Below are 14002 nucleotides of genomic sequence, written 5' to 3'. Positions count from 1 at the left end.
CTGCTCTCTGATGACTCACGTCCCGGGAGTTGTGCAGTTCCTATGGGGATATTCTCCCATCATGCACAGCTCCCGGAACGTGACATCATCATTGAGCAGTTAGACAGAAAACTTCAGAAGCTAATAACTAATGGAAGGATTAAGATTTTTTAATAGAAGTAATTTACAAATCTGTTTAACTTTCCAGAGCCAGTTGATATATATAAAAAAAGGTTTTGCTTGGAATACCCCTTTAATGAAGCGATTTGCGCTATAGAATCTCGGTGATATTCACATTCGTTGCAAATCAAATTTTTCATGAAATTCGTAACAAATTTGGGTTCTTCAGCTTTGATTCGCTTATCTTTACATCTGACCATATGACATTCTCCCAATCCTCTTCTGGATCATCCTAATGCTATCTAGAAAACTTCAGATGGGCCCTGACATGTACTGGCTTAAGCAGGGGGACATGTCTGGCACTACATGATTTGAATTCCTGGCGGCATAGTGTGTTACTTATGGTAGCCTTTGTTACTTTGGTCCCAGCTCTTTGCAGGTCATTCACTATGTCCTCCCGTGTGGTTCTGGGATTTTTGTCTCTCATCCTTTTAAGTGGGAGAACTTGCACAATTGGTGGCTGACTAAATAATTTTTTTGCCCCACTGTATTAGAATCTATCTAAGAAGCAGTATTGAATGGCATTGTATGTGACAATTGTACAACCATGTGCAGAGGCGCCCACCTAGAAAGTGACATTGACACATAAAATCTGTGTGAGCTATTAGTCACCCCTATACAGGATTCTGGTAGACTGCCCAGGATCTGTCAACACCTCTGGATTAGCAGTGTACTTAGGTATCAGTTAAGTAACAGTCAGGGGTGTGGAAATTTTATAAAAAACTACTTGTCCACGGGACTTAAATGGAGCAAAATCTACTTGTCCCTCGTGACGATCCACTTGTCCGGCCAATTTTCGCTTTTACGCTCTGATTTTTTCCTCCTCGCCCTATAATAGCCATAACTACCTACTATAATGACACCTTTTAATTTTTCAATAACATATTCTCCGAACCAAAAAATATATAAATATATATTAAGGGAAGTGAAATTGAAATAGTAAAAGATAATTTTGCAGATTTGGTGGTTTTTCTTTTCTGCGCCATTTACCTTGTGGTTGAGGTAACATGTTAGTTTTATACTTTAGGCGCCTGATTACAGCAATACCAGATTTGTATCGTTTACGTCATGTTTTACTAATTCTGGACTTTTTCTAATTTTTTTTAATTGCCATTTTTTAACCCCTGTAGCTTTATTTTTTTTTTCCACATACCAGGCTGTATGAGGGCTCATTTTTTGCGCCATAATCTGTTTTTTGTATCGGTACCATTTTGGTATTCATCTGACTTTTTAATTGCTTTTTTACTTTTTTTTTTATGGGATATTATAAAAATTTCAAATCTGTGGTTTGGTATTTTTTTTTTTACATTTACCGTACGGGATACATAATGTTATATTTTAATAGGTTGCACAATTACGCTCGAAGCGATAACGAATAGGTTTATTTTTATTATGTTTACATGTTTTTATATAGGTAAAGGGGGTGATTTGAACTTTTAACATGGAAGGGGTTAATGCAGCGGTCTTCAAACTGTGGCCCTCCAGATGTTGCAAAACTACAACTCCCAGCATGCCCGGACAGCCAACGGCTGTCCTGGCATGCTGGGAATTGTAGTTTTGTAACATCTGGAGGGGCACAGTTTGAAGACCACTGGGTTAATGTGTGTCTTTCAAACTTTTATTAAAACTTTTATTTATTATGATTTTTTTTTTAACACTTTATTACACTTATATGAGGGATCATTCGATTCCTCAGACAGATGAATAGAGTTCTATTGAACTCAATTAATCTGTCTGCTCTGTGATCCATTGATAGAGCCTAGTCCAGCCAGGATCTATCAATGACAGAGCTGGGACTGGAGGAAGCAGAGGTAAGTCCTCCGGCTACCTCCATAGTGGATCACCCCCCTGCGATCGCGCTGCGGGGGGGCGATCCACCCCACTAGCCCACCAGGGAGCGTTCACATGTCCCTTTAGACGCCGCTGTCAGCTTTGACAGCGGCGATCTAAAGGGTTAATAGCCAGCTGCGGCGATCGCCGCATGCTGGCTATTAGCGGCGGCCCCCGGCTACTGAGAACAGCCGGGGGCTGCAGAGTATGGAGCGGGCAGGAATCCCGAGCCCGCTCCATACATACTGCAGAGCGCCGCATACAGTCTCCCCGTGCAGACGTGCGGGGAGCGAAGGCAACGGACGCAGATCTGCACGGGGAGAAATAAGCCACGCCCCCTTCATATCCCCCCGCACGTCTGCAGAGCAGGGGAGAGAAGACACATACACAGCTTCTCATCTCCCCTGCTCTGCTACACAGGCTGCAGAGTATGGAGCGGGCAGGAGTCGGGTGCCCGCTCCATACAGACTGCAGATCGCCGTGGCACTTGTCAGGTCCGGCCCTGCTTGCCCGAAGCCGGGCTAAGGGCCGGACAAATTCACCTGCCCGGCGCCCAAAACTGCTAGTCCGGGGCGTCGGGCGATAGAAATTCCACATCCCTGAACAGTGCATAGGCACTCAAGGCAATAGCTGCATTTTAGAATTTCTAACTTTGGTTTAAGACTGTCATGTCTGTCCTGGTCTTTGTTCACACACAGCTATTGGATTTGCTGTGTGTGAATTGTTTTATGTTCTCTGGTCAGGGAATAGTTAATTTCTCTGAGTTTTTTCAGCCTCCGCCTCTTTTAGCCAATAGCCCTTAGGGTGTGTCTATTTAAAGTCAGCCCATCCTAGCCTCTGGGCTGGTGATTGACTTAATTTGATCCTGACTTAATTTGACTTCATGTGGACTTCCTGATGTCTAGCTGCTAACATGCTGGCTATGCTGCTAATGGAGGCTTTGAATAAAAGACTCCTTATTTGAGCTTTTAATCTACTATCTCTGTTTTAGCATACACTTTGTATTTTCTGGTTTAAGCCATGTTAGGGGGCATGCTCTTAGTGGATTTTAAGCTGTGTTTCTTTCTGCTATGTGTCTATTCACACTGTGTTTACTTTTGTATCCGTTTTATATGAAGTTCTGTGTTTTATATTTCTGTTTTCCTACTGGGCCAGCATCCTGAGTACACGGCGGAGTGTGCCGCTGGCAAGTAGTCTATTTGGTTTTATTATTAATGGCTACTCCTATAGTAGAGTGTCCAGTTTGTGTGTTCAGTGTGAACAGTGTTCTATATTTATATCCTGTTGTATCCGTTGTAACATGGCATCCCTGTTTCTGCTCAATGGGGCATCCTTGTCTACTGGAAGTGTTCTGAGGGATTGCAATTTATCCTGTCTTGTGTTCATTGAGAACAGTGTTCTATAAGCTTATTCCTGTTTGTTCTTGGAGTCTTTTTAGACTTTATTCGGATCTCTGGAGTTTTGTACATGACTACTGATCTATAGTGTCCTCGGTTCACGACCACGGATCTATAGTTTCCTCTGTTCACGACCACTGAGACCTCTGTTCATGTCCGCTGATCTATATTTTCCTCTGTTCATGACCGCTGATCCTTGTGCTGCTCACTGATCTGTGTCCTCTTAATATATTATAGAGTTGTATGTTCCTGTCATGTTTCTGGTTTGTGACTGACTATTTATTATTAAGCCCCTGCACTCTAGTTCAGTAAGGGACTGGCGTCCAGTTATCTATCCACTGTTTAGGGTGGATGGGCAAGTAGGCAGGGAGATTGGTTTTAGGGCTCACTCTCCCTTTCCCTTGGTCGGTCCCCTGACAATGACATTTCAATCTTACCTGTTGTGGTCCATTCAGTTGTACTGGGGGGAGCACCTGAAAATCAAAATATAATCATCATTAGCATAGAAATGCTGAATGTTTAGAAAAAAAATTCTCCATGTTCCTTCTCTTTCGGCGAACACACCTGCTCCTCCAATCTGACAGAAAAACGTTTATTAATGGTCATTATATTTCTTTTTTCAAATCATTTAGGAAGCCCCCATGGTGCCAGAACAGCAAAAAAAAAGGTCGGGGACTGCACAAAGGTCGCGGGGGTACCCAGCGGTGGGACCCATGCGATCATACATCTTATCCTTTAAATAGGGGATGAGATGTATAAAACCAGAATACCCCTTTAATACCTCACAGGTGCTTGATGAACTTTCTTTAAAGTGGGTCGTGAAAATGAAAAAAATTTATGGAAATACCTTATATTTGGACATAAAGTGCTCTGTGGACACAAAACATGACTCAAAAGAGGCAATGGGTGCATGTATGATGTGTGTATGTATGATGTGTCTAGGGTGTGTGTATGTATGTGATGTATTAATGTATGTATGATAGATGTGTGTAAGCTTGTGTGTAAGCTAGATTGATATATGTATGATGTTTGTGTGATATGTGTGTGATGTGTGTGCATGTATGATAATTGTATGTATAATGTGTGTGTATGATGTCGGTATGTAATGTGTGTAAGCTAGATGAATATGTTAATGTTTGCTGTGTGCGTATATGTATTATTTGTGTATGTATTATTTTGTGTGTGTGTATGATGCATGTGTATGTATGATGTGTGTATGTTGTGTGGGTAAGTATGATTTGTGCATGTATGTATGATGTGTGTGTATGTAATGTATGTATGTATGTATGATTTGTGTATGTATGATAGATGAACACAATTACCCCAAGGGCATTTGCCCGGGGTACAGAAATCCCTAATAGTATTAAACTCCCCTAAAACTTAGCTTTTATTGTAATAGAAGTATAAGTGAACCAGTGATTTAAGTGCTGTTGAAACAGTGCATGTATCCTATATCATATATGCATATAGTGGAAATAATTCCACAATAATAGTTGTGGGGTCGGTCAGGCTCCACCACCGTGGTGATTCTTTTGTCACCAGTCTTAATATTATAATTATGGCACAATATACATACAGTTAAAAATAAGAAAAGTTGCCCCCCTCTACATGTTTTGGTGTACACACACCGTCATCAGGTGTAAAAAATGAGGCAAGCCACTCTCCATGTGCACTCATGGGGTATTTATATGGTCGGATGTAGGGAATCATCTATCTGCGTCACTCTGGTGGCCAACCAAATACCTCAAACTCCTTATATCCTATCAGTGATCAGTTAACAGTTTTACTTACAACAGCCTATAAGGATATCACATATAATTGGAGAAACTCAGGGCATTCTGTCCTGCTTTCTCATTAAGCAGTGCCGGATACCAGTATCGCGATCACCCCAGAGAGAGATTTTTAAATAGAATTAATTTACAAATCTATTTAACTTTTTGGCACCAGTTTATTTGATTTTTTTTTCCATTGGAGTACCCCTTTGAACTAGGGCAGTTCAGAGGGTATAAATGCAGGAAAAAATAAAATTATGAACAAAATGTATGATGAAATATATATGAAGCAATATATATAAATCAGAAACACCAAAAGGTAATGAGATTTAATCATAAATCCTGTCTGATAATTAATTGAGTCTGGATGGGCTCATTGGGTCCAATTTAAATATTCTGTATGATTCTTTTATTTTTATTTTTTAAACTGATCTGGTAAATCTTTAGGAATCTTCACAATAATCTAATGGAAAACTCTGAGAAATCCATCGCAAGGTCTTTCGGCATGCTTGGAAACGATGTGCTTCTGTAACCCATGGGTAACATTATACGGGTGGGTATTTACCCTACTCCGAAGGTGTTGCATAGTTCCGCCTACATATTGGTGTTGGCAGGTACATTCCAATAAATAAATTACATAACAGGATGCACAATTCATCTTAGATCTTATGGGAAAGATTTCCTTTGTGGACCTGCTTGAAAAAGTGGTAGCCCCATGGTTTATACTTGCACATCACTTGCATATGGAAATATGGCTTCTGAAACAACCTTTTTTGTTAGGACATACCTCCCTCTTAGTTTTTATACAGCAAAGACAAATTGGAGCTAGTATGCTTTAAAGTATGGCTCTTCTGTAAGTGACTTGGCACTTCTTTTGTTGCTTATTATCTTTATCTGAGTGTTCGCTGGAGTGTTGTATCTGGAGTGGCATTGGAACTTTTGGATGCTCTCCTGTATGCTTCTTTTATGATTTGTTTTGTATAACCTTTTTAGGGGAGTCTGTTTGTGACAATCTTACTCAGATTTTTGTAGTCTGATGTTTTTGTACAGTTTCGTCTAAGGTGATGGAATTGCCCAAAGGGAATGTTTTTTCCCCCCATTTTATAAAATGAGTAAGCTATTACAGTCCACCTGTTTAAAATATGTTTTGCTGATTATAGTATTTCCTTCAGAGAAGATAATGAGGTCCAAATATTCCACTGAAACATCAGAGGATTTTACGTCGGGCAACGCAGAGGAAGGTGTCGGCCGCAATCCGTGCACAGAGCAGAGGTCATTCTGTGCATGAGGAGATCCGGGGTGTCGAGCAGGAGATTGTGGGAGTCCTAGCGTTAGTCCTAGCGTTAAGTACTTATGTACCAGCGTTCCCCTTTAATGCACATGTAGAAGTATAAAATCACATCCCTTCTTCATCTACCTATAACCCTTTCCTTCATCCACCTTCTCCCTTCCTTGGTTGAACTTGATTGACATTTGTCTTTTTTCCAATGTGCTATGAACTGTAACTATGTAGCTGTAAATTATAATATATATATATATATATATATATATATATATATATTTCCCCTACGTCCTAACCAGCAGCGCAATTGGGGTTTATCTGCCCCTATGAGCTGGTAGGACAGACAGAATGTTAATGAAAATTTCGGAGGAAATTCTTCATCTTCTGCAAGCTCAGTCCTTTCTCCAGAAATTAGTCTGGATAATAAATTGGCAGCAATAAGAGATCACCCTCCACCACCAGGAGGTTTGTGAGCTTCTTAATAGATCCTGCCAATATGACACTTTCTCTTTCTCCAGGAAGGAAGATGCGTTCCAGAGCAGCAGAGTTTCTTAGGGTACCTCGTTAGGTAGTTAGTTCTGATGAGGATGTTTGGCTTAATGTCTGCAGCTGTGGACATATTTGCCCTCTTCAAATGGAAGTTCTGAGTCCATGGAATCGCACTACCAGAGGACTAGAGATAAGCTCTCCCTGTCATCTCAAGTTCTCCACTCCTTGAAGTGGTGGAAGCAGGTCTAAGATGGGATGTCTTTGTTCCAACCCATTTGGATCTTATTGACGACAGATACATCCCTTCTAGTCTGGGCTGCCCATCCAGAGGATGTTGTAATCCCACCTGAGGAACTCAGGGTAATCTGGATGGCTTTTTCATTTCCCCCCTTATCAGAAGAAGGTTCACTCGGACAACTCAACTGCCGTTTCCTACATCAACAGACAGGGCACCAGGTCTCATATCCTACTTTCAGAAGTAGGTTTAATTCTGTCTTAGGCAGAGCAGAATCTTTTCTCACTTTGGCAGTCCACATTCAGGGGTCCTGAATGCAGTTGCGGATCATCTGAGCAGAGGTGTCTGAGTCCTAGGGGAATTGTCCCTGAATCAGAATATCTTTTATCAGATGGCTCTCCTGTGGGGTCATCCAGACATGGATCTCATGGCGACAAGATTCAATGCCAAAGTGGAAACATTCTTCCCTGTATCAGGACTACAATCCTTTGGAAGTAGACGCTCTGTCGATTGCATGGAAGTTCAGGCTGGCCTACAACTTTCCTCCTACTGCCATGATACCCATAGTATTGATGGAGATCCGGCAGGACCATGTTTCAGTAATAACCATGATTCTCTTCTGGCCCAAGAGGTCTTGGTTTACCCAGCTCATGTAAATGAGCCAAGGGCACTATTGGAGACTTCCCCAAATGCAGAACCTGGTGTCCCAGGGCACTCGGCTCTGCCTGGATATAATTCAACTCAATCTGACAGCCTGAAGATGGAGGAGTCCCTTCTAAAGTCTAGAGGGCTATCTTATGAACTCACACTCTAGATCTCCTTCCACAGTCAAGGTATATGGAGTCAAGCAGGTGTTCGTCATGAAGTTCCTCAGGACCTTCCGCTATCTGCTATTCTACAGTTTATGCAGGACGGGCTGAGTCAGGCTTCAGCCCTTCTACACTTAAGGTGCAGATTTCAGCTCTTTCTGAAGCATTCAGTAGATCGTTACATTAAGACCCCCTGATTAAGAAGTTCCTTAAGGGAACCGTATGTTTCAAGCCTAGTTTCTCAAGACCTATACTGCAGTGGGATCTCTTAGCAGTGCTTAAGGGGTTAAGTGGTCCCCCCTCTGAGCCCTTGGAAGAGGTGGAGTTCAGGTTTGCCGTGGAAAGTGACTTTCTTATTGGCAATGACATTGGAGAACTACAATGCTAGGTGCATAGGAGAACTACAAGCCTTTTCAGCATTTGAACCATATACTCTGTTCCTTCCAGATAGAGTTTTTTTAATGCCTTTTAGCCACCTTTCTACCTAAGGTGCCTACAGTTCATAATAGTAATCAAGTTGTTACTTTACCTCTTTTTATGTCTTTCTCCTCACTCTCCAGGAGTAGGATTCCTCCATGCCCTGGACATGGCCAGAGGTTGAGAATTTATATTAAGTGATCTAGGGAGTTCAGAAGATCAGAGAATCTTCTAATATTTTTCCTTGGCAGGCATAAAGGGAGGAAGGTCTCTAAGCCTTCCCTGACTAGGTAGATTGAGGAGGCTATGAAGGAGTAAGTTACCTCTGCCTCCTCCGGCCTTTGTCATTGCTCATTCCAGAGCAGTGTCAACTAGCTAGGCCTGGCAGGCCCTTATTCCCTTGGAACAGACTGCTCTGTGGCCTCCTGGAAGCTCACACTTAACTTTTGTGAGCATTACAGGATTGACCTCAGGGGTCACTGACCTGGTGTGGTCGGTTTTGAATTCCATTCAGCCTGAAGTCCTTTTCCAATAGGAAAACTTCTTGCTAAGTCCCCACTAGTGCTGCTGGTTAGGACCTAAGGGAAGCATTAATTTCTTAATGTTAATTTGTTTTCTCTTAGTCCTAACAGCAGCACACAAACATCCCTCCCTTATTTTAGCTTAAAATATTTACTTCTTGTTATATAAGTATGAGGGGGCTAATTAGTGATTCATTGCTATTTTACTTGCTTAACTTCTTTAACTGTCTGTCCTACCAGTTCACAGGGGAAGATATACCCAACTTGTGCTGCTGTTAGGATAGTAGTTTGGAGTAGCCGTGTTAGTCCAGTGATGCAAATGCTAAATCATAGGATGTTGCAGAATCTTGTAATACCTTTTTATTGGACTAAAAATATTTTGTAAAGACAAGCTTTCAGGATTCCTTCCTTTATCAAGTCAAAAGAATTTCTGAGCACCCAAGAAAAAAAACACACAGTGGAGAATTCACACTAAATTGGGCCATAAATTGTATAGCTATAGGACAAGGGACTGCATAGATAGGGGTGAAATGGTAATTAAGCACTCTTCTGCATCTCACCATGTCCTGCTGTAACACCATTCTCAGCCCTCCGTCCCCCATTTCATTCTTTATCTGTAGTCTATGGTCCTGCAGCTGGATTGTCTTCTCTCCTACATCTCCCCAAGTCCTGCTTAATTACCGTTCTCACCACTGCTCCCACCTTTCTTACCCTTCTCCATGTAGTCTATCGTCCTATAGATATACAATTTATGGCCCAACTTAGTGTGGATTCTCCATATCTGTTGTTTTGACCTCTACAAATTTTTTGAGGTGGAACCTGTGTGTTATCAGGAAGTATTACTTTACTGAGAGAGTAGTAGATGCATGGAATAGCCTTCCTGCAGAAGTGGTAGCTGCAAATACAGTGAAGGAGTTTAAACATGGATGGGATAAGCATAAGGCTATCCTTCATATAAGATAGGACCAGGGACCATTGATAGGATTCCGATTATTGGGCAGACTAGATGGGCCAAATGGTACTTATCTGCCGACTTATTCTTTGTTTCTATGTGTGCTCAGAAATGCTTTTGACTTGATAAAGGGAGGAATCCCCAAAGCTTGTCTATACAAAATACAATGGTCCCTCAACATATGATGTTAATTGGTTCCTGGAGGACCATTGTATGTTGAAACCATCATATGTTGAGTACATATGTCTATGGAAAACTGGTAATTGGTTCCGGAGCCCCAAGACCATCATATGTTGAGTACATATCTCTATGGAAAACTGGTAATTGGTTCCTGAGTCATGCTCTAAAGTTTTATCGGTACCATTTTTGTATTGATCAGACTTTTTGATCACTTTTTATAAACTTTTTTATGGTATAAAAAGTGACCAAAAATATGCTATTTTGGACTTTAGAATTTTTTTGCATGTACGGCATTGACCATGCGGTTTAATTAATTATATATTTTTATAGGTCGGACATACCACATATGTTCATTTTTATTGTGTAAACTATAAACTTTTATGTGTGTGCTTTTTCAAACTTTTTTCTTTTTCTTTTTTTTGCACTTTTAGGAGGAATCATTTGATTCCTCATACAGATCAACATGGTTGCATAGAACCATATCGATCTGTGTGATCTGTGCTCAGGCTTTATCATTCAGAGCACAGCAGCCAGCATGGAAGCAGAGGTAAGCCCTCCGGCTACCTCCACAGTGGATCGCCCCCAGCAATCGCGCTGCGGGGTGCGATCCACCCCACTGGACCACCAGGGAGCTTCCTTTAGACGCCACTGTCAGCTTTGACAGCGGCGATCAAAAGGGTTAATAGCCGGCCGCGCCATACCCCATTAACCCCTTAAGGACGCAGGACGTAAATGTACGTCCTGGTGAGGTGGTACTTAACGCACCAGGACGTACATTTACGTCCTGAGCATAACCACGGGCATCGGAGCAATGCCCGTGTCATGCGCGGCTGATCCCGGCTGCTGATCGCAGCCAGGGACCCGCCGGCAATGGCCGACGCCCGCGATCTCGCGGGCGTCCGCCATTAACCCCTCAGGTGCCGGGATCAATACAGATCCCGGCATCTGCGGCAGTTCGCCATTTAAATGAACGATCGGATCGCCCGCAGCGCTGCTGCGGGGATCCGATCATTCATAACGCCGCACGGAGGTCCCCTCTCCTTCCTCCGTGCGGCTCCCGGCGTCCCTGCTCTGGTCTGTGATCGAGCAGACCAGAGCAGGAGATGACCGATAATACTGATCTGTTCTATGTCCTATACATAGAACAGATCAGTATTAGCAATCATGGTATTGCTATGAATAGTCCCCTATGGGGACTATTCAAGTGTAAAAAAAAAAAAGTAAAAAAATGTAAAAGTAAAAGTAAAAAAAAAGTGAAAAATCCCCTCCCACAATAAAAAAGTAAAACGTCCGTTTTTTCCTATTTTACCCCCAAAAAGCGTAAAAAACATTTTTTATAGACATATTTGGTATCGCCGCGTGTGTAAATGTCCGAACTATTAAAATAAAATGTTAATGATCCCGTACGGTGAACGGCGTGAACGAAAAAAAATAAAAAAAAGTCCAAAATTCCTACTTTTTTAATTTTTCTTTTTTTTGCACTTTTAGGAGGAATCATTAAAAAAAATTATAAAAAAAAAAATTATAAAAAATGTATTAAAAGTTTTTTATATGCAAATGTGGTATCAAAAAAATGTACAGATCATGGCGCAAAAAATGAGCCCCCACACCGCCACTTATACGGAAAAATAAAAAAGTTAGAGGTCATCAAAATAAAGGGATTATAAACGTACTAATTTGGTTAAAAAGTTTGTGATTTTTTTTAAGCGCAACAATAATATAAAAGTATATAATAATGGGTATCATTTTAATCGTATTGACCCTCAGAATAAAGAACACATGTCATTTTTACCATAAATTGTACGGCGTGAAAACAAAACCTTCCAAAATTAGCAAAATTGCGTTTTTCGTTTTAATTTCCCCACAAAAATAGTGTTTTTTGGTTGCGCCATACATTTTATGATATAATGAGTGATGTCATTACAAAGGACAACTGGTCACGCAAAAAACAAGCCCTCATACTAGTCTGTGGATGAAAATATAAAAGAGTTATGATTTTTAGAAGGCGAGGAGGAAAAAATGAAAACGTAAAAATTTAATTGTCTGAGTCCTTAAGGCCAAAATGGGCTGAGTCCTTAAGGGGTTAACGGCACATGGACTTGTATACACGTCCATGGTCGTTAACAGGTTAAGGGGTTCGGGGTTTAATGCGCCGGGGAGAGGACTCACCACTCGGCCCGCAGCAGACAGTCACTACACAGCAATGTCATTGCGGCAATGCAGAGCTTCAAATCTCGCGGGTATGTCATGTGACGTTACATCATCACAAGATTTGAAGCTCCGCTCCTCTGCTATTGAAACAGCCCTGCGCGGCGACCCGGCTGCAGCAACCAGCGCTGCTGGAGAACAGTTTATTTTCATGATGGCCCGACAAAAAGTATCGTATGTCGATACTGCTTTCAAGATACGATGGCCTCTGAGAGGCCATCGTATGTTGAAAATAACGAATGTCGAGGCCATCGTATCTCGAGGGGTTACTGTATTGTTAGTCCAAAAAAAAAGGTATTGCAAGATTCGGCAACATCCTATGATTTTGCATATATGAATATATATATATATATATATATATATATATATATATATATATATATATACTGTATATCTAATTTTTTAAATACAATTTTGATTGTGCGGATTTCATGGCACAATGGCCAAACAAAAACCTTGAACACTTTGCCATGTTTCAGATACCATCTGTGAACTATTTTTGCAGTGTGGCAGGGAGATTATCAGTATTATTTTGCTTGAAAGGACCACTGCTATTAGGGAATACTGTTGCCATAAAGAGATGTTTTTGATCTGCAACAATGTTAAGATAGGTGGTATGGCAAGAAATGCAAGGACCCAAGAATTCCCAGCAGAAAATTGCCCAGTGCATTACATTGCCTCTACCAGCTTGTCTTCTCTACCACATTAGATACTAGTGCATTATGCATATAATGTAAAATAAAATATTATTCTTCAGAAAAGTCAATTTTCTTCCATTGCTCCAATTTTCAAGTTTCTGTGTCTATCATACTGTAGGCACTTTCAATGGTAAACAGGGATAGCATGAACACTCTAACTTATTGCTCGTTCACATGCACAGTAAAAACCACCTGGATCCCTACCCTTTTCAAATTTTTACAACTTTCAGAACTTACTGTTCACTTGCATACTTATTTTAGTAAAAAAAAACTTCTGTTATGGTTCCTATTATGAACAGAAAAGATCCAATAGAGCTGGATAATAGTGGGCAAATAAAATTCCACAAAGTTTCACATATAATGTTAGTTTAAGACTTTGTAGGTAGGATATAGACTTGTAAGGTATTAAGACTTCTACAGGCACAATCATTTCAGAATACATTTACTCCTTTCTTACGCTGTTTTTATCCCTTCTATGCATTCTAATGTAAACTTACCTGAACAGATGACTCCAGCATCCTCTCGATGAACACAATTATGGGAGCCCCAGCCATTATGACTACATTGCCACAAGTACTGTTCATTTCCTGAACAATGCACATTATCTAGCAGAATACTGCCAGAACCTTGTCCAAAATATGCTTCATGTAAAACGGAAATGGCATATCCACAGTTCAGCTGTCTACATACAACATGCGCATCGTTAATGTCCCAACTATCATCGCATACTGTTCCCCATGAATTGTTGTAAAAGATCTCTACCCGTCCGGCACATGCATGACTGCCATTAACAAGTCGCATAGGATGAAATTCTAAAAAAAAATCAAAATGACATAATCATATTAGAGATGTATATTACATATGATGAATATAAAATATTTATTTTTCAGATTATCTAATTTCATTTGCAATTTGGATTGAATATGACCTTGAGACCCTTGGAGAGAGAATGCTCTAGAGACTTTTGCAGTGTTTGCTGAGCAAACCAGAAGATATTTGTATAAAACTTGAATTAAAAGGGTTTACTGTTAAACAGAAGGCATCCTATATAAT

General features: G+C 40.8%; 1 protein-coding gene across 1 annotated transcript in view; it reads right to left on the bottom strand.

Annotated features, from left to right (window-relative positions):
• DMBT1 (deleted in malignant brain tumors 1) overlaps positions 1-14002 on the bottom strand; it is a 222876-nt gene that overhangs the window by 86830 nt on the left and 122044 nt on the right. The window contains exons 10-11 of the mRNA XM_056563617.1: positions 13447-13761; positions 3824-3859 (exon numbers count right to left, since the gene is read on the bottom strand). Of these exons, the coding sequence (XP_056419592.1) occupies positions 3824-3859; positions 13447-13761 (351 nt within the window). The remainder of the gene's footprint in view (positions 1-3823; positions 3860-13446; positions 13762-14002) is intronic.

The sequence above is a fragment of the Hyla sarda genome, chromosome 3 (assembly GCF_029499605.1).
Source record: "Hyla sarda isolate aHylSar1 chromosome 3, aHylSar1.hap1, whole genome shotgun sequence".
NCBI lineage: Eukaryota > Metazoa > Chordata > Amphibia > Anura > Hylidae > Hyla > Hyla sarda.
Note: the sequence above shows the minus strand (reverse complement) of the source record. Positions and strands in the feature narration are given on the sequence as shown.